The sequence below is a fragment of the Erpetoichthys calabaricus genome, chromosome 18 (genome assembly GCF_900747795.2).
Source record: "Erpetoichthys calabaricus chromosome 18, fErpCal1.3, whole genome shotgun sequence".
NCBI classification, from domain to species: Eukaryota; Metazoa; Chordata; class Cladistia; order Polypteriformes; family Polypteridae; genus Erpetoichthys; species Erpetoichthys calabaricus.
In genome coordinates, this window is record NC_041411.2 from 62,786,063 (window position 1) to 62,806,991 (window position 20,929).

At 40.5% G+C, this 20,929-nt stretch overlaps 1 protein-coding gene across 1 annotated transcript in view; it reads right to left on the minus strand.

Annotated features, from left to right (window-relative positions):
- Window positions 1–20,929, minus strand: part of si:rp71-17i16.5 (phosphatidylinositol 4,5-bisphosphate 3-kinase catalytic subunit gamma isoform) — a 71,716-nt gene that overhangs the window by 15,291 nt on the left and 35,496 nt on the right. Inside the window, 3 exon segments of the mRNA XM_028824723.2 lie at window positions 5,296–5,386; window positions 8,251–8,397; window positions 13,397–13,491. Of these exon segments, the coding sequence (XP_028680556.2) occupies window positions 5,296–5,386; window positions 8,251–8,397; window positions 13,397–13,491 (333 nt within the window).

Below are 20,929 nucleotides of genomic sequence, written 5' to 3' on the forward strand. Positions count from 1 at the left end.
AACAGAACAGACCCCTTTTACTTGAGGATTTACCTCAAACCAAATAACAAAACAAAGAAAAGAAATTAACAGACTGAACTTATTTTGAATGAACTTCTCATGTGTAGGCCTTGCTCCAATTCGGTTTAATCATCTCTCATTTCATGACGTGTAGCTCTCCTAAACTCTGCGCCTCACACAGTCAGAAAACACCCACTCGCCAACAGTTTCAGGGACCTCAAACTGTGTCTTCAAGTCTCCTGTGTCTCTGACCCTCCGAAACCCTCGTTTCATCCTCCAGTGTATCGCTTTATTCTTCTCTTTGTTCTCTTTGCAGTCTCAACAGAAGTATTTCCTTCCATTTTGCTCTCAGCAAGGCAGATCAAGCTGCTGGTTATCGTTCCCTCATTTTGTTTTAAATACTTCCTTTTTGAAAATTAACTTTTGTGTGGCCACTGTTAACTGAACTGTTTTTTATCTTTCTCTTTGCACTTTGGCATTTTGCTATAGCTTTCTTTTTCTTTTCTTTTTTCTCTTTCTTTTCCTCCCTTTGTTCATTTTGCATCCTCAGTGGAACACTTATTATTCTTGTTGAGCTCACCCAGACAGTCAAACTATTGTTTGTTTTTTTCTTTTCTTTGTTTTAGACACTTCCTTTACCAAAATGTACGTTTGTGCAACCAGTCAGTCAGTCAGTCATTGTCCAACCTGCTATATCCTAACTATAGGGTCACGGGGGTCTGCTGGAGCCAATCCCAGCCAGCACAGCAGCGGTGCAAGGCAGGAACAAACCCCGGGCAGGGTGCCAGCCCACCGCAGGGTCACACACACCCACACACCAAGCACACAATAGGGACAATTTAGGATTGCCAATGCACCTAACCTGCATGTCTTTGGACTGTGGGAGGAAACCGGAGCACCCGGAGGAAACCCACACACATGGGGAGAACATGCAAACTCCACGCAGGGAGGACCCGGGAAGCGAACCCAGGTCTCCCAACTGTGAGGCAGCAGCGCTACCCACTGCGCCACCGTGCTGCCCACTTTTGTGCAACCAGCACATACTAAATAATTTTTATTCCTTTGCACTTTCTTTTCTCTCCTCTCTCTTTCTCTTCTTTTGTCTTTATTTCTCTTCTCTCTCCTTTCTCTTTTTTCTTTATTGTCTTTTATTTTCCTCTCTTTGTTCTCTTTGCGTCCTCCAGGGAACACTTTTTTTTCCTTTGTCATGCTCACCTAGGCTTTCAAACTACTGGTTATCTTTCCCTTTCTTTCATTTTAGACATTTCTCTTCTCAAAATGTACTTTCGTTTGACCAGCATTAGTGAATTTCTTTCTTCTCTTTGTACAGTACTTCAGAGTTTTGCTCGAAATTTCTCTTTTTTTCCTATTTCATTTCAGCATTTGGCTGGAACTTTCTGACACTCTATTTTACCAATTCCCATTTTTTGAAATTTTGTGAAAAGAAGTAACTTTGATCCATCATATTTCATTAAGGGGTTAACCCCTAGGGTCAGTTTATGTGGTATAAACAGCTTCAAGCCTTCTGATCATTTTGCTGAAGACAGCCATGAGTTTGCTCTTTACCATAAAGGCCATACTTTCCTGCACAAAATAGGTCCAAAAACATCCTAAAAATTAGGAGTTTTTGGGTCGAGAGAGACAAAAATAGGGAGAAACCCTAAAAACCATGATGTCTTACGTAACAAGACATCAAGATGAGTCGAATGGTATATCATATGTGGGGGCTTTCTCATACTAGTGAGTTAGTATTTGCCAGACAAAAATAAATCTGAGGTAATTTCAAAGTGTTCTGAAGTAATTCTCGTGAACACAATTTCATGTTGTCAATTTTATTGAATTTACCTTACTATACTTCACACATCTTACTACTTGAACTTGAACTACTTGCACATTAAACTTTTATTTTTTATATGTAGTTGCATATATATTGTTATGTGCAGTTTATCTAATATAATATGTGTACTAAATAAACTGCTCAAAAAAACTAAAGGAACACTTTGAAAACACAGCAGATCACAATGGGAAGAAAATCCTGCTGGATATCTCTACTGATATGGACTGGGTAATGTGTTAGGAACGAAAGGATGCCACATGATTTGATGGAAATGAAAATGATCAACCTACAGAGGGCTGAATTCAAAGACACCCCGAAAATCAAAGGGAACAAATGATGTGGCAGGCTAGTCCATTTTGCTGAGATTTCATTGCAGGAAATCAAAATCGTACTTAGTAGTTTGTATGGCCCCCACGTGCTTGTATGCAACGTCGGGGTTGTGATGTGAGATTTTGCATATAACGTGATAAATATTTTGTATGTCTTTATTTGTAATTTAGGCAAAGCAATGTAATATTAATGAGAAGCGTTCATGTTTACAACCCATGGAATGGATCTCTTTGAATTTTACGACAGGATTTGGGGGGTGTGCTTTATACCAGTTTGGCGAGTGTTTCTCTGCTAAAGTCTTTCAACCCCCCGAAAGAAAGCCATAAAGACATATGGTCTTGAGGGTGGCAGGTTTTAAGATTCTGTATTCCCCCATTGGTCTGAAGTATGGCAGTTTGGAATTGGCTTGGATCAGAAACTTTTAAGTACCATGATGTCCTATTGGCTCTAGGGGTTGGACAGAGAATCTATAAATCTGCTTGCACAACCACATTCTCTCTCTCTCTTGCTAACCTGTGATGATGAAGACAACACAATGAAGAGCACAGCTAAGCAGCCATATTGACCAGGCTTAAGGTCTGTTCTGAAGAAAGCTGAGCACCAATGATGCCTTTACTAGAGACATTTAAGTAACTACAAGTCTGTGTGCCGCCTGAACTACACATCACCATTTTATCACGTTGTACGGTTGCCAATATTCAAATGTACTTTGAATTTTGTTATTATTTATGAATATTATCAGTAATACATTATTTTATGTGTAACTTAACTCCTGCTTGTCTTTTTACTACATCTAATTGCCTGAGGTTAAAGATTTAGAAGGGAAGGTGGGGATAAGGTATATACAATAATACCTTATAAACAGTGGTAAGTCTGTGAGATTAGGCATTCTGACAAAGGCTACATATTAATAATACAATATGGGAAAGTAGAGCAATATATTACTCTACCAAGACAAAACAGGAGGTCTGGCGATCCTCCTAATGAGACGACGGATGGTGTCTTGAGGGTTCTCCACTGAGCTCCTGGACAGTCTGAGGTGCAACCTGGTGGCATCAGATGGACGAAACATAATGCCCCAGAGGTGTTCTATTGGATTTAGGTCAGGCAAGCGTGGGGGCCAGTCAATGGTATCAATTCCTTCATCCTCCAGGAACTGCCTGCATACTCTCGCCACATGAGGCCGGGCATTGTCCTGTACCAGGAGGAACCCAGGACCCACTGCACCAGTCTGACAATGGGTCCAAGGATTTCATCCAGATACCTAATGGCAGTCAAGGTGCCGTTGTCTAGCCTGTAGAGGTCTGTGCGTCGTTCCATGGATATGCCTCCACAGACCATCACTGATCCACCACCAAACCAGTCATGCTGAACGATGTTACAGGCAGCATAACATTCTCCATGGCTTCTCCAGACCCTTTCACATTTGTCACATGTTCTTAGGGTGAAGCTGCTCCCATATGTGAAAAACACAGGGCAGGCAGTGGTGGACCTGCCAATTCTGGTATTCTATGGCAAATGCCAAACGAGCTCCATGATGATGGGCAGTGAGCACAGGGCCCACTAGAGGATGTTGGGCCCTCAGGGCACCCTCATGAAGTCTGTTTCGGATTGTTTGGTCGGAGACATTCACACCAGTGGCCTGCCTGCTGGAGGTCACTTTGTAGGACTCTGGAAGTGCTCATCCTGTTTCTCCTTGCCCAAAGAAACAGATACCGGTCCTGCTGATGGGTTAAGGAACCTCTATGGCCCTCTCCAGCTCTCCTAAAGTAACTGCCTGTCTCCTAGAATCTCCTCCAGGTGTAATAACACCTGAATTTACCTTTGGGGATTAATAAAGGGCTATCTTTTATCTTATCTTACGGAAAACCACAAAACAAGGAACTGTGCAGAACTTCATTGAATAGAATTCAACTTTCTGAAATTCCCCTTCAATTCCAATTCCATTTCCTTGGTTGAACTGCAAATGATGAGTTCATTAATGAATTAATTCCAGCTCTGTTAAACACATGGGCACACATTTATGCAGACACACACACGCTCTAAGTCACTATTATGCTCAGATGCTGGTCTTTCGGTTGCACCGTAGAATAAAATCTGCAGAACAAAGCCTTTAAAGCCATGGAAAGGTCCAGTTGAGCCAGTTAGGTGTCATAAGGTGTTGTTAATAAAATGTATCTAGTGGACACCAGTAGGCAATTCTATATCCCATTATTTCAAAATGTACAAAGTGGTGACTTTGGCATTATTCACAAGAGAAGATGTAACTTGTTGTCTCCTACTAATACTAAGCCGAATGACAGAAAATTCCCCTAAACCAGATTGAGGTCAACAACCTGTGCTAATAACTTTCAGAAGAAAAATAAACAGTAAAGAGCACTTTCTCGTGTATTTTCTTTTTCTTTAAGCCAGGAATTGTACTTCAGAGCCTCACAATGTCATAAACTGATCACTGATACATCTCCGAGACTCTGTTATTCCATTATAGTGTTACAGAGAGCAGAAGCCTATCCTGGCAGCATCAGGTACAAGGCAGGGAGGAACCTTGATTAGTATCCAATGCACGACTCCCATCAACTCATTTGTGTCTGGCAAATATTCCTAACGTGTATGTTTTTGGGACATGGTGGGAAAACGTAGGTTCTCAGGGACCAGGCAGATATAGAAACAATGTGTGTTTTACACATGCTGAACTGGGCTGAGATTTGATCCCTTTTCTCTGGATGGACATGAGCATCACACACTGTGCTGCTGTCTTGCAGAATAACTGATAATGTAGAAATCATGGTTTGAACAATTCTTACTTTACATAAGTGTGGGTCAGTCAATGCTGGCTATAGAAATGTATTAATTAAGATGCCTTCAAACTCTGCTTTGCCAAATTCATATTTGACATTGGTGGCTAAGGAGGACACACAGGATGATGAGTTGTTTTGATGAGTCAATCAAGGAGAAACACAAAAGACAGCAATCTTTTCCCCGCATGTTGGGTATTATCAAAGTTGTTAAGCATCTAAATGCTTCAGCCATCACTCAGTGACAGTTGAACCTTTCTTCTAAATGAACCATTTAATTATGAGCTTGAATAAAATATACAAAAGAAAAAAAGAAGAAAGATCATGAAATACCTATGTTATATCCCGTTGAAATGCAGCCATAGGGGATTAAATTGAGGTCGAGAGAATTCTCTTGCCAAATGGAGTCCATTATTATCAGAGTCTAAAAAACAGACCATAAGGATCCAATAATTAGAAAATGCATGAAAAGAGGAATACAAATGCAGCACAGGCCTCTGGTGGACCACGCACAGTTGCTGCTGTCTTTCAAAAGGCACAAATGAAAATACAGGAAATCTAACATATGGAATGAGACCATCAACCTTATGTGGACAAAAAATTAAATACACCTATCCATTTTCTAAGCTCTTATTTGCCTGTTTCTAACCCTAACACTAACTCTGTCCCAGTTGTGAGTCAGAACATGCAATGGCTACAAGCTAGAAAGATGAGCATAATTGGCCACTAGCCTCATTGAAGAAAATGAAATGTTTGGATTTGTAATTTTAACTGGAAAAATACATCACCGCTTCACTTGTTTATTTTATTTTTGGTTAGGGGAATATGAGCTCACTTAATCATCCTGTCTTCACCCTCCTTAGTGTTCACAGTTACAGTAAAATGGAAGGAAAAGTTCAGGAAAATGGAAGACTTACAGAATGTCAAAAGAGAGATGAAATCTGCTGGTGATGTCACTTAGAGATTAATTCTAATATGTGTGCTGTAAAACTAGATGACAAGACAAAGAAGTCCTAATGGTGAGCAATCATTGGAGCAGGCATACTCAGAAATACAAGTGAAAGTCAGTGCCTAGTAATCCCTTTGGAAGTTTTCACATTTTATTGTTATACAACATTGAATCATAGCGGATTTAATTTGGCTTCTGTTGGCACTGATCAACTGAAAAAGACTCTTTAATGTTAAAGTGGTCTAATAAATTGGTCTAATTACCGTATATACTCACGTATAAGTTGGGTCTTGAAACCCAAGAAATCAATCATTAAATCAGACCCCGACTTATACGCCCGTTCAAAAATCCATCCATCCATCCATTTTCCAACCCGCTGAATCCGAACACAAGGTCACGGGGGTCTGCTGGAGCCAATCCCAGCCAACACAGGGCACAAGGCAGGAACCAATCCCGGGCAGGGTGCCAACCCACCACAGGACACACACAAACACACCCACACACCAAGCACACACTAGGGCCAATTTAGAATCGCCAATCCACCTAACCTGCATGTCTTTGGAATGTGGGAGGAAACCGGAGCGCCCGGAGGAAACCCACGCAGACACGGGGAGAACATGCAAACTCCACGCAGGGAGGACCCGGGAATTGAACCCAAGTCCCCAGGTGTCCCAACTGCGAGGCAGCAGCGCTACCCACTGCGCCACCGTGCCGCCCCCCGTTCAAAAATGCGACACTTAATTTATTTTATTTTTACATCTTCTTGCCTCTTCCAGTAGCGCATCAGTTTCTCAGACACATCGAATTTTGTTGCAGCAGCGCAGTTGCCAATTTCTTTCGCCACTTCAACGACGTTTAATTTAAAACCAGCTTCATATTTTCTTCTGATTGAATGCTCCATCGTAGATAAGGGATGCTCTTACAGTGAAGGAGTATGAGGGTGTGAGATACAAAAAACACAAATCAGTGCAAACGTCTCTTCGGAACAGTTTGGGTATTACCGTGTGGTCACGTAGGCACAATATAGAGAGAGAGAGAGAGGTTAGGAGCATCTGCTGATACAGCGTATTGCCGCACCCACATAGAAAAAAAAGGCAGTGTGCACCGTGGTTACTCTTTCAGGTGTGTGTTAGCGTATCTTAATCTCTTGAACCAATAGCGTGAGTTTTTCACATTCGACTTATATGACCAACATTATAAAATACCAGAAATTATACAGTAAAATCAAGTCCTGACTTATCCGCGGGAGAACTTATCTGCGAGTATATACGGTAATTACAAATATAAAACATAAACTAATTGATCACGTAAGCATTCACCTCCTTCAATTCAGTATTTAATAGAGGCAGCCATGACAGCCTTGAGTCTGTGAGGACAGGTCTCTTGTTCTCTGTCAGCTTTACACAGCTGGATGATACAATTTTCCTCCTTTGTTCTTTGCAGAACTGCTCAATGTCTACCTGTTTGCATGAAGGTTGTGAGGGAACGGCCTTTTCTATGGCCAGCTATACTTTACATTCTCAGTTGGATTGACATCTGGACTCTGACTCGGCCTCTCCAGGACATTAACATTGTTGTTGTTAAGCCATTCCTGTGTAGTTTTCTTTTTGTTTTTCTCATTGTTGTGTTGCTGGAACACAAATTTTCTCTCCAGGCACAGGCTTCTTGCAGCGTCCATCAGGTTTTCTCCCTGTATGTTCCTGCATTAATTTTCCCCTCTACCCTTATGCTACCGAAAAGCATACTCACTGGATTTGGTGTGTTTTTGATAACGTACAATGTTCAAATAATTTGTTTAATCTGATGGACAGAAAGTTCAGTTTTGGTTTCATCAGACCCCTGAACCTCCTACCAGCTAATTTAAGGGTCTCCCATGTGTCTTCTATCAAACTCTAGCCAAGATGTCATGTATGCTCTTTTAAGGGTGGCTCTGTAACCAAGCAGCACCCTTGGCTGACTAACCATGCATGTCCAATAGTAAAAAGTTACACCTCTTTAGCATTTCATTGTGGATGATAAACATTTTAAAGATGATCCAAAAATGCTAAAGTGGGTGATTTTTTTTAATGAGAACACATCTATTTTTTATTTGTTTTAGACTATGAAATGTCATTTTTCGACCACCAAAAATATATTCCTCTTCAAAAACACTCTAAATGTGAAAACACTGGGTCTTGTGTAGCAGTGTAGATGGGAAATTTGACTTTTTTTTAATAAAACATCATGGCTGATTTTGTGTAAACTTGTAGAGAGAGAGAGAGATAGATAACACTTCTTGTGCCATACAATTTTTATGTAAAGAGTAGACATCTCAGTTTTTAGAACAAGTGCAATCTCACCTGTAAAACAAGCATGTCCTGTCTTAAATCGTCCCCATGTTTAAAAATAATCCCCACATGAGGTGCTGGGGGGCCATCCAGGTCTCCACAGGTAAACTCTAGCCAAAGAGGTTTCTTTTTGGATGCCATCACCTTGCATCGCTCCACCTGCAGAAAGTGATTTCATTTGTTAAAGTATGAGTACTAAAGATACAGAACTGACTTAGACCTGTGGATGAATTCCATGACCTCTTTAGCGTTCACTTTTGACATCAAAACTGAAATTAAAATGTATACAGAAGCTAAGTGCAACATTTAGAAGATGCAAGAAGGTTACAAGAGCTCTGGAAACATTGATCTGATTATGGCAGGCTGATCAGATGCTCTATCTTGTAAAATAAAGTTCTAACAGTCAGTACAATTGAGCAAATTTATTTAAGACGGTTTGACTTTTTATTTAGCAGGACTTAGTGCTCTAAGCTGTACAAAGAAAGAAAAAACATCCCAAATCCACAATGACCCATCATAAATACACATAGAAACCTATTGTCTACCTGGGGTGGTGGGCTGATCACATTACCTGTTGAGTCCAACATACATTTTTAATTATCGGCACATTTCTGGGAAACTCTGAGCCAGAGCTCTTGTCTGGTTACAGCTGTGGAGTTGTATTACCATCTTTCTTTATCAGCAACATGACATGAAATGGCAAATTTCCGTTTCATGAAATACTGTACCTCTTCTTAAACCATAGGCTCTGATTTATCTTATGACCTTTCTGTGGATCTGGAAAGTCTCTGGCTCTTCTGCGTTGTAACGGGGCTACATAATAATAGGTATTTTTTAATGTCTGTGCTGAGTTGCGTTTTGTTTTTGTCGTCCCGTTTACTATCATGTACGGGTGTATAAGCAAATGTTGTCCCCGTAAATCAAACAGTGGAAGGACGATGAAGGAAGACCATAACCCCAACATGGGAATTTCCTGTTTAATCATCCAATGACATCCAGGACATTCAGTTTTAAACGAGAGGAGCAGAAAAGAAGATAGAGGCGAGGAGAGAGAAAGAGAAAGGTGAGGAGAGAGAAAGGAGGTCGACAGAAGAAAGGAGCCGCTTTACGCATTCATTTTCCAACTCATCACTTCCGTCAATTGTGCAATTCCACTGTTTGCTTTTTCAGTATCCGGATCATCATCACGACAACCAGTGCAGAGAAACCCCGGGGTTTGGATTCCTATCAGCCATTGCAAAGGACATACACGATGAGGTTGTTTTGTATTTCGGGAAGAAGCAAAATATCACTTCAGCCAGTATTCAATTATCGTGGACTTTATTAGCTTTGGACTCATTTGCCACATACATTTCAACTGCTGTCTATCACTAATCTGTGTTTGTGTTCCGTGTTTATTCATTTATTGTTTAGGGGTAAGGGAGGGTTTTTGTAAATATTATTATTGTTTATACATGTGTTCGTATAAATAATATATATATATATATATATATAATTATTCACTGGTGTCTTTGGGATAGTGGTGAATTGTGTGCACATATATAGTATTGAGTATTTGTCTGTCCTTGTGAGTGTGTATATTTATCCACTGTCAATATATCTGCACTTGATTTTACATCGCTGACTTGTAGTGCCTGTTATTTTGCTGTTTGGGGGAAAAAAGGACAATTTGTAAGGAGTATGACTTGTTATTAGCTTGAGAATCCTCAGGTTAGCCAAGACAATAGTCTTGGTAGTGTAGCTGCTGGTCTGGGTAAAGGGGTCGGCCGTTACAGTGTCTCACATTTGCTCAAATGACGTGACTATCTTACCTCATCAATCCTGCTCCTGTTTACTGTCTGCCACTCACGTTCATTATGTACTGTACGTGGAATATAATCTGCATGTCTGAGATAGTTTTGTTTGGGTTGACTGTACAGCTTTCCCCATTGATACGTGGAAACATGCTATGTCTGTGGTCACAGTGCTAAAGTTTCGACCCTGATCAGTTAGTTTCTTTTGTTGTTTTCTATGAGTAAACACAACATGCTTCAACATGGTTTGCACCAAAGAAGAGCAGAGAGCTCTGTGTGTACAATATGGAGACAGCGTTTTACCATGGTGGAGTGTTTATGAATAGATCGAGAAGTTCAAAAATGGTTAGACAAGTGCTAATAATAATAATAATTTTTTGCATTTATATAGCGCTTTTCTCACTACTCAAAGCGCTTAGCAATTGCAGGTTAAGGGCCTTGCTTAAGGGCCCAACAGAGCAGAGTCCCTTTTGGCATTTACGGGATTCGAACCGGCAACCTTCCGATTGCCAGTGCAGATCCCTAGCCTCAGAGCCACCACTCCGCTAAGCATGAAGAAGGAGCCATTTTCAATGTCAAAAACAACACCGAGCAAGTCCATACCTTGATTTTAATGAACTGACGAGGATTTCAGCCCCAGTACACCTTCAGTATGAAAGACATTATTTGAGGGTGTTACTTTGCAAATTGCAACATTTATTTAGTTATTTGGGTTAAACCAGTGTTTCCCAATCACTGTGCCGTGGCACATAAGTGTGCCGTGAGAAATCACCAGGTGTGCCGTGGAAAATTATCCAATTTCACCTGATTGGTACTCTAAGGCTGCCTGTTTGTTCTGCCTGTCACTAGGGGGCAGTACAACTTCTTACTCCAATTAAGTGGGTTGCCAACCACCAGTAAAACAAAAGAAGACGAGAAGAAATACGAAAGTACATAGTCATACTGCGAGTGAGACAACGCCACAGGTAATAGCGATGGATAAATATTTGAATAGAAAAAATAGTCAATCTGACCTGAGTCCTGGAGAAAATTCCAACTCAGATGAAGGCCCTAGCATGAGTAGTGGTCAGAAGAAAGCAAAAAAGGTGAGCTCAAGACAATACAATGAAAGTTATCTTGCCTTTGGATTCACTTATACTGGGGAACCAACTGAGTCAATTCCGCTATACCTGGTGTGCGGGGAAAAATTGTCAAACAGTGCAATGGTTCCAAGTAAACTTAAACACCATCTCCAGTCAAAACACCCATCACTTCAAAACAAGAACATGGACTATTTTGTTCAACTGCGTGAACAGACTGAGAAACAGGCAGCGTTAATGAGGAAAACCACCAAGACAAGTGAGAAAGCACTTAAAGTTAGCTACCAAGTTGCTGAGCTCATCACTAAATCAAAACAGCCACACACCGTAGCAGAGACATTAATACTACCTGCCTGCAAAATTATCTTAAAACAGATGATCGGCCCTGGCGCTGTCAAAGAAATAGCCCAAGTCACTCTCTCAAATAATACAATTTCCAGACGTATTGAAGACATGTCTGCAGACATTGAAAAGATGGTTTTGGAAAAGTTGCGCATTAGTGGCAAGTTTGCATTGCAAATCAATGAATCTACGGATATCAGCGGACATGCACAACTTATGGCAAATGTGCGCTTTGTACATGGAGACATCATCAGAGAAAACTTTCTGTTTTGCAAGGAACTGCCAGAAAGAAAAACAGGAGAGAAAATTTTTCGAGTTGTGTCAGAGTACCTTGAACAAGGAGGACTGAAGTGGCAAAACTGCGTAAGTGTTTGCACTGATGGAGACATGCTCGGGCACACCAAAGGATTTGTAAACAGAGTGAAAGAACAACATCCAGATGTCATTGTGACGCATTGTTTTCTGCACTGGGAAACACTTGTTGCCAGGACTGTACTGGAAGATGTTGTGCGCATGATAAACTTTGTGAAGACGAGACCTGTAAAAAGTCGCATTTTCGCATCACTGTGTGAGGAAATGGAAGCGCAACATAAAGTGTTGTTTCTCCACACGGAGGTCTGGTGGCTGTCCCATGGCAAAGTTTTAGCTCATGTGTATGAGCTGCAGAAGGAACTTAAAGTGTTTTTGACAAATCAGAAGTATGATGACGCTAAGTTGCTCTCAAGTGACAAGTGGTGTGCAAGACTGGCATATCTGGCAGATATATTTCAACATCTGAATGACCTGAACAGACGAATGCAAGGCCGAAATGAAAACCTGCTCACAAGTACAGATAAAATAAAGGGATTTTTTTCAAAGGTGTACCTCTGGAAACAACATGTCAAAAGTGTCAACAGTGCTGCACTGTGTGAGACAATAGGTAAACATCTGCAAAGTCTTGAGCAGAAGTTGTCATGTTATTTCCCTTCACTTTCCACTGATTGCCTTGACTGGGTTAGGATCCCATACAGCTCAACTGCAGTTGGAAAGGACATGACTTTGCAGGAGCAGGAAGAAATAACAGAACTGAGACAAAATCGTGGTCTAAAACTGAGTTTTGCTGATCTACCTTTGGACAGTTTTTGGCTGACTGCTGCCAAGGAGTTCCCCATTCTGGCAAACAAAGCTATTTCAGTTCTGCTCCCTATCTATGCAAGGTGGGCTTTTCAAGCATGACAGCTATAAAGACGAAAAAAAGAGAGAGACTCAAAGCTGTTGAGGAAGATCTTCGTGTGTGTCTTTCTTCAATTCCTGCAAGAATATCAGCTTTGTGTACAACTAAACAGGCCCAGGTTTCACACTGAGTAAGTAAATCGAGTAAATTGCGACTAGATTTTCATTATATTTCAATAAATATACTTTTAGTGACATTTGTGTTTGGTGGTGTGCTTTGTGATTTTTCTAATGTGAAATATGTGCCGTGGCTCAAAAAGGTTGGGGAAACACTGGGTTGCTCTAACCAAAGTTTCTGCCGTTACACCATAGTGCCTTAATGATGCATCATGGAAAAACCTTTTGTTCTTTTCAAAGGAAAAAATGAACCCCACACACTCAAGGCATTTCTTTCTATTGTGGTTTATGGGGTAGTTATCATCTTGGTTGTGTATCTGTTCCTTTCTCTCCCTAGCTTACTAAAGTATGGTTCAGATAGGAGTAGGGGGGCTTTGAGGACAGGTATGTCTACTAGAACCTCCATCATTTCAAATTAACAGATTGTTAATGGTATCAGTAAAATTAACCAGAAGGGTCATAAGACAATATTGCAGATACTTTGCATGCAGGCCTTTGAGTCACATGACCAGGAAGTCTTAAGTCTTTTCAGTTGTTTAAGGAACATTTAAGCATTTGGACAGACAGGTAAAAATAATCAGCTCTACATATGAGGTTACAGTTAAAGAAAATTACCACCAATTTTCCAGCTTTGATTCTGGGATCATAAGGCACCAGGAATTCTTGAGGGATGTCAGCATTCTGCAACATTTCCTGAAGTTTCAGTGCAGCTGTTAAAAAATAAAAAATAAAAAAATTCTACAAACATTTTTTTTTCAAAAATCACTTTCTACCCCCATTCACCCCCCACCCCCCCACCCCCCCCCCCCCCCCCATTTTGGTTTATACCTATTTCCATACTGTACAGGATCAAGTAATGTTTAATTGAAGCAGTCAAACTTGACAAAAAAAGGATACAATTGTTTAGAGTAGTATTTTTCAACTCCAGACTTCCAGGACACCCATCACTGTGGTGTTTTATTCTGACCAATTTCACAATCAGTTTGTCATCCTTACTTTTAACTGATCTCATTATTTAATTATCTGGCTTAAAAATGTTCCTTTAAAAAAATCACATGTATTTGTATTCTTTGTCATTGCTTTAAATGTGCACAGTCCTTTTATCAAATTATTTTTAGTTTACCCTTTTGTGATGGTCCAGGTTAGCTCCACGGCCCTTGCCAGCTCTCGAACACTGAACTGCCGATCTCATGTCCAAGGATGAGCCAGGCAAATGAGGACACATAGTCTAAATTTGCAAAAGCTTTTAATCCAAACAAATCCATCAGTGTTCAGTTAAAGTTTAGTGCAGATTCAATAAATAAATAATTGAGAAAAACTGTGTTTGTGGAGGTTAAATTATCATCGATTAAGAATCCTTAAATAAGCCATACTATAAAATCAAGGTTAAAATTCCACTGGAAGAATTCTTCCTTAAAAACAGTCCTGAGCCAATCGACGTCCCCTCAGCTCCACAGTATGGCTCACCTCAGCATGAGGAGATGTCTTCCGACAGGCACATTCAGCCCTTCAGGTAAGCTTGGGTTATCACCACCAGCATTTCTGTAAGGTGATGTGCCACAGCCTTGCTCCCTTGACTCCTGCTGTCACTCCTTGGTCTTACACAGGAGCCCTCCATCAGTGACCCTCAGCCTCCTCTTGAGTGGTTCCTCTCCCGAACCTGCCATCTCTTTTACTTTTGGTTTCCTCTTTAACTTCTGTCTTGCTCTTGCATTTGCATCTTTCATGTTTTTGTTACCTTAATTATCTACCTGTGTTGTTTAGGCTCCCTAAACGAATGAGGAAATTGACTGCACCACATATGTCTGCAATTGAATTCACGATCAGCCAATTGCCACATTGACGTCCTGAGGTGCTCTGCCATGCTACCAAGGGGCACACCTGCACCCCCAATGAAGCCCAAGTGCTTCTTCATTATCTATACTAATTAATAAAAGGCAAAGCCCTCACTGACTCACTGACTGACTGACTCACTCATCACTAATTCTCCAACTTCCCGTGTAGGTGGAAGGCTGAAATTTGGCAGGCTCATTCCTTACAGCTTACTTACAAAAGTTAGGCAGGTTTCATTTCGAAATTCTACGCGTAATGGTCATAACTGGAACCTGTTTTTTGTCCATATACTCTAATGGAGGAGGAGGAGTCACGTATCGCGTCATCACGTATTACGCCTCCTACGTAATCACGTGAAGTGAAAACAAGGAAGAGATTTACAGCACGAGTCAAACGCGGGAACGAAGGTAAATGACGTTAATTGTTGAGTGTCTTTTAATACTGTGTAATTGTTGAGTTTCTTTTAATACCGTGTAAGCATACATATTAACAGATGTGCAATTAAACGTGTGCATTTACGGGGTGATTTCTCAGGCTTAAAGCTCGAAGTGATCACTCGAGTGAAGGCAGCTTCACAAAAAAACAGATCCTTAACAAACTGTTATTGGTATATTTTACCTCAATTTTAAAAGGTTTTCTTTTCTTCTTAATAAAAATTTAAAAGCAGAACTTCGCCGGTGCGAACCGCGGGGATTTGAGCGACTGACGCATACAGACATATTCATGAGTGCAGGTACTTCGGAAAGAAAGCACCGTGTAAACCTAAAGTTTAAATTAAGTTCATAGACCTACAAAAGGTTGCCATTGATTTCAGGCAAGATTGCTTTTCTCCTGTACAACTATACGTTGCATTCTCAAGAGTGTGCCTGAACGGCTTGGTCATATTACAACCGGAGTGCTGAACTGACAAACTGGTATACAAACAGAACAATCGTAAAAACAGGATTAAATAAAAAGGCTGCTTCCATTGGCGAAGCAACAAAAAAGGAAGACTTTATATGACGTTCGTTAATAAAACAGTGGAGAGGCTGTGTGAAGTCAGCTACACAAAAAAACAGATCCTTAACAAATTATTAGTGGTATATTTTACCACAATTTAAAAAGGTTTTCTTTTCTTCTTAATAAAAATTTAAAAGCAGTACTTCGCCGGTGCCAAGCGCGGGGATTTCAGCGACTGACACATACAGATATATTCATGAGTGCAGGTACTATGGAAACAGAGCACCGTGTAAACCTAAAGTTTAAATTAAGTTCATAGACCTACAAAAGGTTGCCATTGATTTGAGGCAAGATTGCTTTTCTCCTGTACAACTATACGTTGCATTCTTAACAGTAAGCTTGCACGGCTTGGTCATATTCCAACCGGAGTGCTGAACTGACAATAGATAGATATATATATATATATATATATATATATATATATATATATAGATAGATAGATAGATAGATAGATAGATAGATAGATAGATAGATAGATAGATAGATAGATAGATAGATAGATAGATAGATAGATAGATAGATAGATAGATAGATAGATAGATAGATAGATAGATAGATAGATAGAAAAGTCATCCCAGATGGAGGATCGCAGGAATCGTGGGAAAGAGGGGTCCTTTCATCGGATTGGCTGGCCCAGCACTGTTTCAGCCGTGGAATGGCCAAATGGGGGAGGCAGCTTGAAGGATGAGGTCTCCAGGACTCTACACAAATCCAAATCTTATTATAGGATATATCATCTACTGTTAAATTCTGCTCTGTACTTCTAAAATTTATATTTTTTATTTCTTACTATATTGAGAAATTGTTCTGTTCTGTGTACTGCATTGTATTGTATTGACCCCCTTCTTTTGACACCCACTGCACACCCAGCCTACCTGGAAAGGGGTCTCTCTCTGAACTGCCTTTCCCAAGGTTTCTTCTATTTTTCCCTACAAGGTTTTTTTGGGAGTTTTTCCTTGTCTTCTTAGAGAGTCAAGGCTGGGGGGCTGTCAAGAGGCAGGGCCTGTTAAAGCCCATTGCGGCACTCCCTGTGTGATTTTGGGCTATACAAAAATAAACTGTATTGTATTGTATTGTATAGATAGATAGATAGATAGATAGATAGATAGATAGATAGATAGATAGATAGATAGATAGATAGATAGATAGATAGATAGATAGATAGATGATAGATAGATAGATAGATAGATAGATAGATAGATAGATAGATAGATAGATAGATAGATAGATAGATAGATAGATAGATAGATAGATAGATAGATAGATAGATAGATAGATAGATGTGTATGTATGTAGATATGTAAATATGTATATGTATATATATGTGTCTGTATGTGTATATATATGCCCCTAACGTTGCGCCACAGCGTGTGGTTCGTTTATTTGACAGCATGTAGATCGGGGTAATTACATTCACGCCATTCGTAGTCTGTGTCACAATCTGATTATTTGGGTGGTTACCTACCAGGTAACGCTTGTGGTTGGCCAGCAAGTCTGCTAACATCCGCCACGGTGCCCTCAGTTGTGAGAAGCAGATTATAGAATGGTTAGGGGCATCGCCTCTGGCGCTGACGTCCGAGGTTCGATTCCCGAGAGGGAGTGCATTAGAGTGTGTACGCCTGATGAGCCCAGAATTAGGGCGAAACACGTGTCGCGTACTCTTTGCATTATTTGACAGTAAACTATTTCAACCATTCTATAATCTGCTTCTCACAACTGAGGGCACCGTGGCGGATGTTAGCAGACTTGCTGGCCAACCACAAGCGTTACCTGGTAGGTAACCACCCAAATAATCAGATTGTGACACAGACTACGTATGCCGTGATATATATATATATATATATATATATATATATATATATATATATATATATATATATATATATATATATATATATATACATACATATATGTATATACATATATATATATATATATATATAGTATGTGCCAAAATTAAAGGACTGGCCTCCTGACTCTGACTCCCAGAGGTGATATGATACGGTGGGCTTCCAGTGTCTCCATAGGTGGTCATTCAAAGTTCTTCTGGGTTGACTGGAAACTAAAGCAGTCATCTCCCAGTAGCTCCCTCTTGCAGCACTCAATGATCCTAACAGGGCTGCTCTTCTACACTCCAACTGCCATGCAAACCTGCAGGAGTCCTAACTGGGGACAGCTATTAGGGACACTGCCATATATTGTGTGGGGAATGAATTGCCTCCAGGATCCATGGTTGCCCAGTTCATCCATTATATTTTTACCCTGACTGGAATTATGGTCACTAACCATCCTTGTTGTGTTGCAGCTTCCTCTACAATGTTCTTCTATTACGGCCTTCTGGCCAGTTAAGGAGACACACTCTATCCTATTCGGGATGCCAGTGTATCGTCTTGTCACCTATAATGTATAAATATATATATTGCACTTGCCATAATTAAAACAAATATGTAACACATTATAACAGTCAGGGAGGTAATAGAGGGCACTATCACACAGTCACAAGACCCTGCAGTATCCCTATTCAATATGCCATTTTGCAAACTCAGAGGTCCATCCCTTTATTTATAGTCATAGGTAATGGAGACACAGTAATTACCTAAGGGCATTAACTTTAAAGAAAGGTCAATGGGTGGCAGATGTCAATAGGGAATAGTCTCCCAGCTTATTAGGTCTAGTCTGCAGAGGATTCCCGAATAATATTTATGACCAACCAACCTTAACACCCTGAATGTTTCATCACTTTTCTTAAATAGCTTCAAGGTAAAGGCATATCAAATAACACTTATTTATCAGCATGTTTCATGTGCCTTAAGATTTCTTGTTATAAATACTGTAAACTTCTTTGGAGGACAGTGCTAGACCAGAGTTAGCACACATGAGGTACAATAGAATTTAATATGCTGTGAACAGTAAAAGTCAAAACCTAATAAAATCCCTCCCTGAAGACACAGCTACAACATGATTAATTGATTTATTTATACAGTATAACAATTAAGGATATAATAATAACAATTAAGAGTTCAATTAAACCAAACAAGAGCTGACTAAAAAATGATAATAGATTAAACTAAAGATTGCAAAGAATTAGGACAGGGAATAATTAAGAAAGTGAAAACTAGCAAATTCAAATACCTAAACAAATTAACATTAAGAAGGAACCCAAGTAAAGAACCAAACAAAGGAACAAGCAAGCAAAGGGATGATGAGTGACCAGTAGCAGTGTTCCATTAAGTTGTCTTTGGTGTCTCCTCTTATTGTATTTCTCAGTGTTTGGCTGTGACGTTGAGGTGAAATCTGCACCTTTAACAGAGGGAGGCTGGCAGATGAGCAACAGCAGGAAGACCATCCATCCATCCATTATCCAACCCGCTATATCCTAACTACAGGGTCACGGGGGTCTGCTGGAGACAATCCCAGCCAACACAGGGCGCAAGGCGGGAAACAAACCCTGGACAGGGTGCACACACACACACACCCACACACCAAGCACACACTAGGGACAATTTAGAATCGCCAATGCACCTAACCTGCATGTCTTTGGACTGCAGGAGGAAACCGGAGTACCTGGAGGAAACCCACGCAGACACGGGGAGAACATGCAAACTCCATGCAGGGAGGACCCGGGAAGCAAACCTGGGTCTCCTAACTGTGAGGCAGCAGCGCTGCCCACTGCGCCACCGTGCCACCACAGCAGGAAGTGATTCAATGAAATAGGAAGTTCTGAGCAAAGGAAGGATTTTAGAAAATCAGAAGATCACTGTTACTGTGTTGGGAGTAGAAGGCCTGTTTCAGTGTCAGAAGAAATCAGCCCTACTGAGATGGACTGCACTTTACAGAAGTATGGGATCATTTAACCCATTATGGGAGATGAGCTAAAGGAAATAACCTGGAGGAGTGGGCTTTGGAAGATGTGAAAGAAGATAAACTGTTTTAATATCATCTCCCATATCACAATTAACTTTGCTTCACCAAAGTTATGGACTGTGATTTCATTGTGTCATAATCTAATATTTTAAAACTGATAATTGTAGTCTGTGTTATTACTTTGTGTCATGCTTATCTTGTCTTTGTATCATGCATGTATGCATCAATTTTGTATTTCTTGGCTGATTTTGTTTTCAATGTGGTGTCCGGTGATTACTGGGGAAGGCAAAACAGAGCAGGTTTTTGTAGGACCCCATTATTATATGCAAAAGTCAGCAGCCAGTAGTGGCAGCAGACCTAACCCAACCTAGATTACGATTCAGTTTAGAAAAACTGAAATTACTAAAGAAAAACTGTATTAACCACAGTCAAAATGAAAACACCAAAAGAAAAGTACAAATTGTAAGTAGAAAATCTGAAATAAAAACAAGCAATTTTTAGAAGTACTAAACTAAGAATTCTCTAGGTGGTCAGTGAAACTATTACTGAAAACACCTATTAATCTTAGTGTAGCTGAGTGGCAACATGCTGCATGCCAATTTGCACATGTAAGGAAGAGTTAAAGTGTATTCTTTTTTTAATTAGTTTTTAAATTTGATTTCAAAAAGTAGGAATAGGATAAGTATAAGAAAAATATTCTCATATATAAATGTGTACCGGGCGGCACGGTGGCGCAGTGGGTAGCGCTGCTGCCTCGCAGTTGGGAGATCTGGGGACCTGGGTTCGATTCCCGGGTCCTCCCTGCGTGGAGTTTGCGTGTTCTCCTCGTGTCTGCGTGGGTTTCCTCCGGGCACTCCGGTTTCCTCCCACATTCCAAAGACATGCAGGTTAGGTGGATTGGCGATTCTAACTTGGCCCTAGTGTGTGCTTGGTGTGTGGGTGTGTTTGTGTGTGTCCTGCGGTGGGTTGGCACCCTGCCCAGGATTGTTTCCTGCCTTGTGCCCTGTGTTGGCTGGGATTGGCTCCAGCAGACCCCCGTGACCCTGTGTTCGGATTCAGCGGGTTGGAAAATGGATGGATGGATAAATGTGTACCCCCAACTCCAGCTCACCTTGGAGCTATACAAAAGAAAAACGGAGTAAAATATAAATTAATAAAGCATGCAGGTCACCGAATTCCCAGAGGCCCACACGTCCCACTGAGCAAAAGAAAATGTGTAAATTTTAATCAAGCTCAATCAGGAGCTCACTGCCATTCATGACTTAATCATGGAAATAGTGTCTTTCCACTTGCTGATAATTTGATCCGGTACACCATTGATTCGTGCGGCTGACAGTTTTGACAAGTTAAACTGTACTCTGCACACGTGACAACAATAGCTTCATTAAGCTCTCTGTATTATAAATACTCCCAAATAAAACTGGAAAACTATAACAACAAAAGTCAAACATC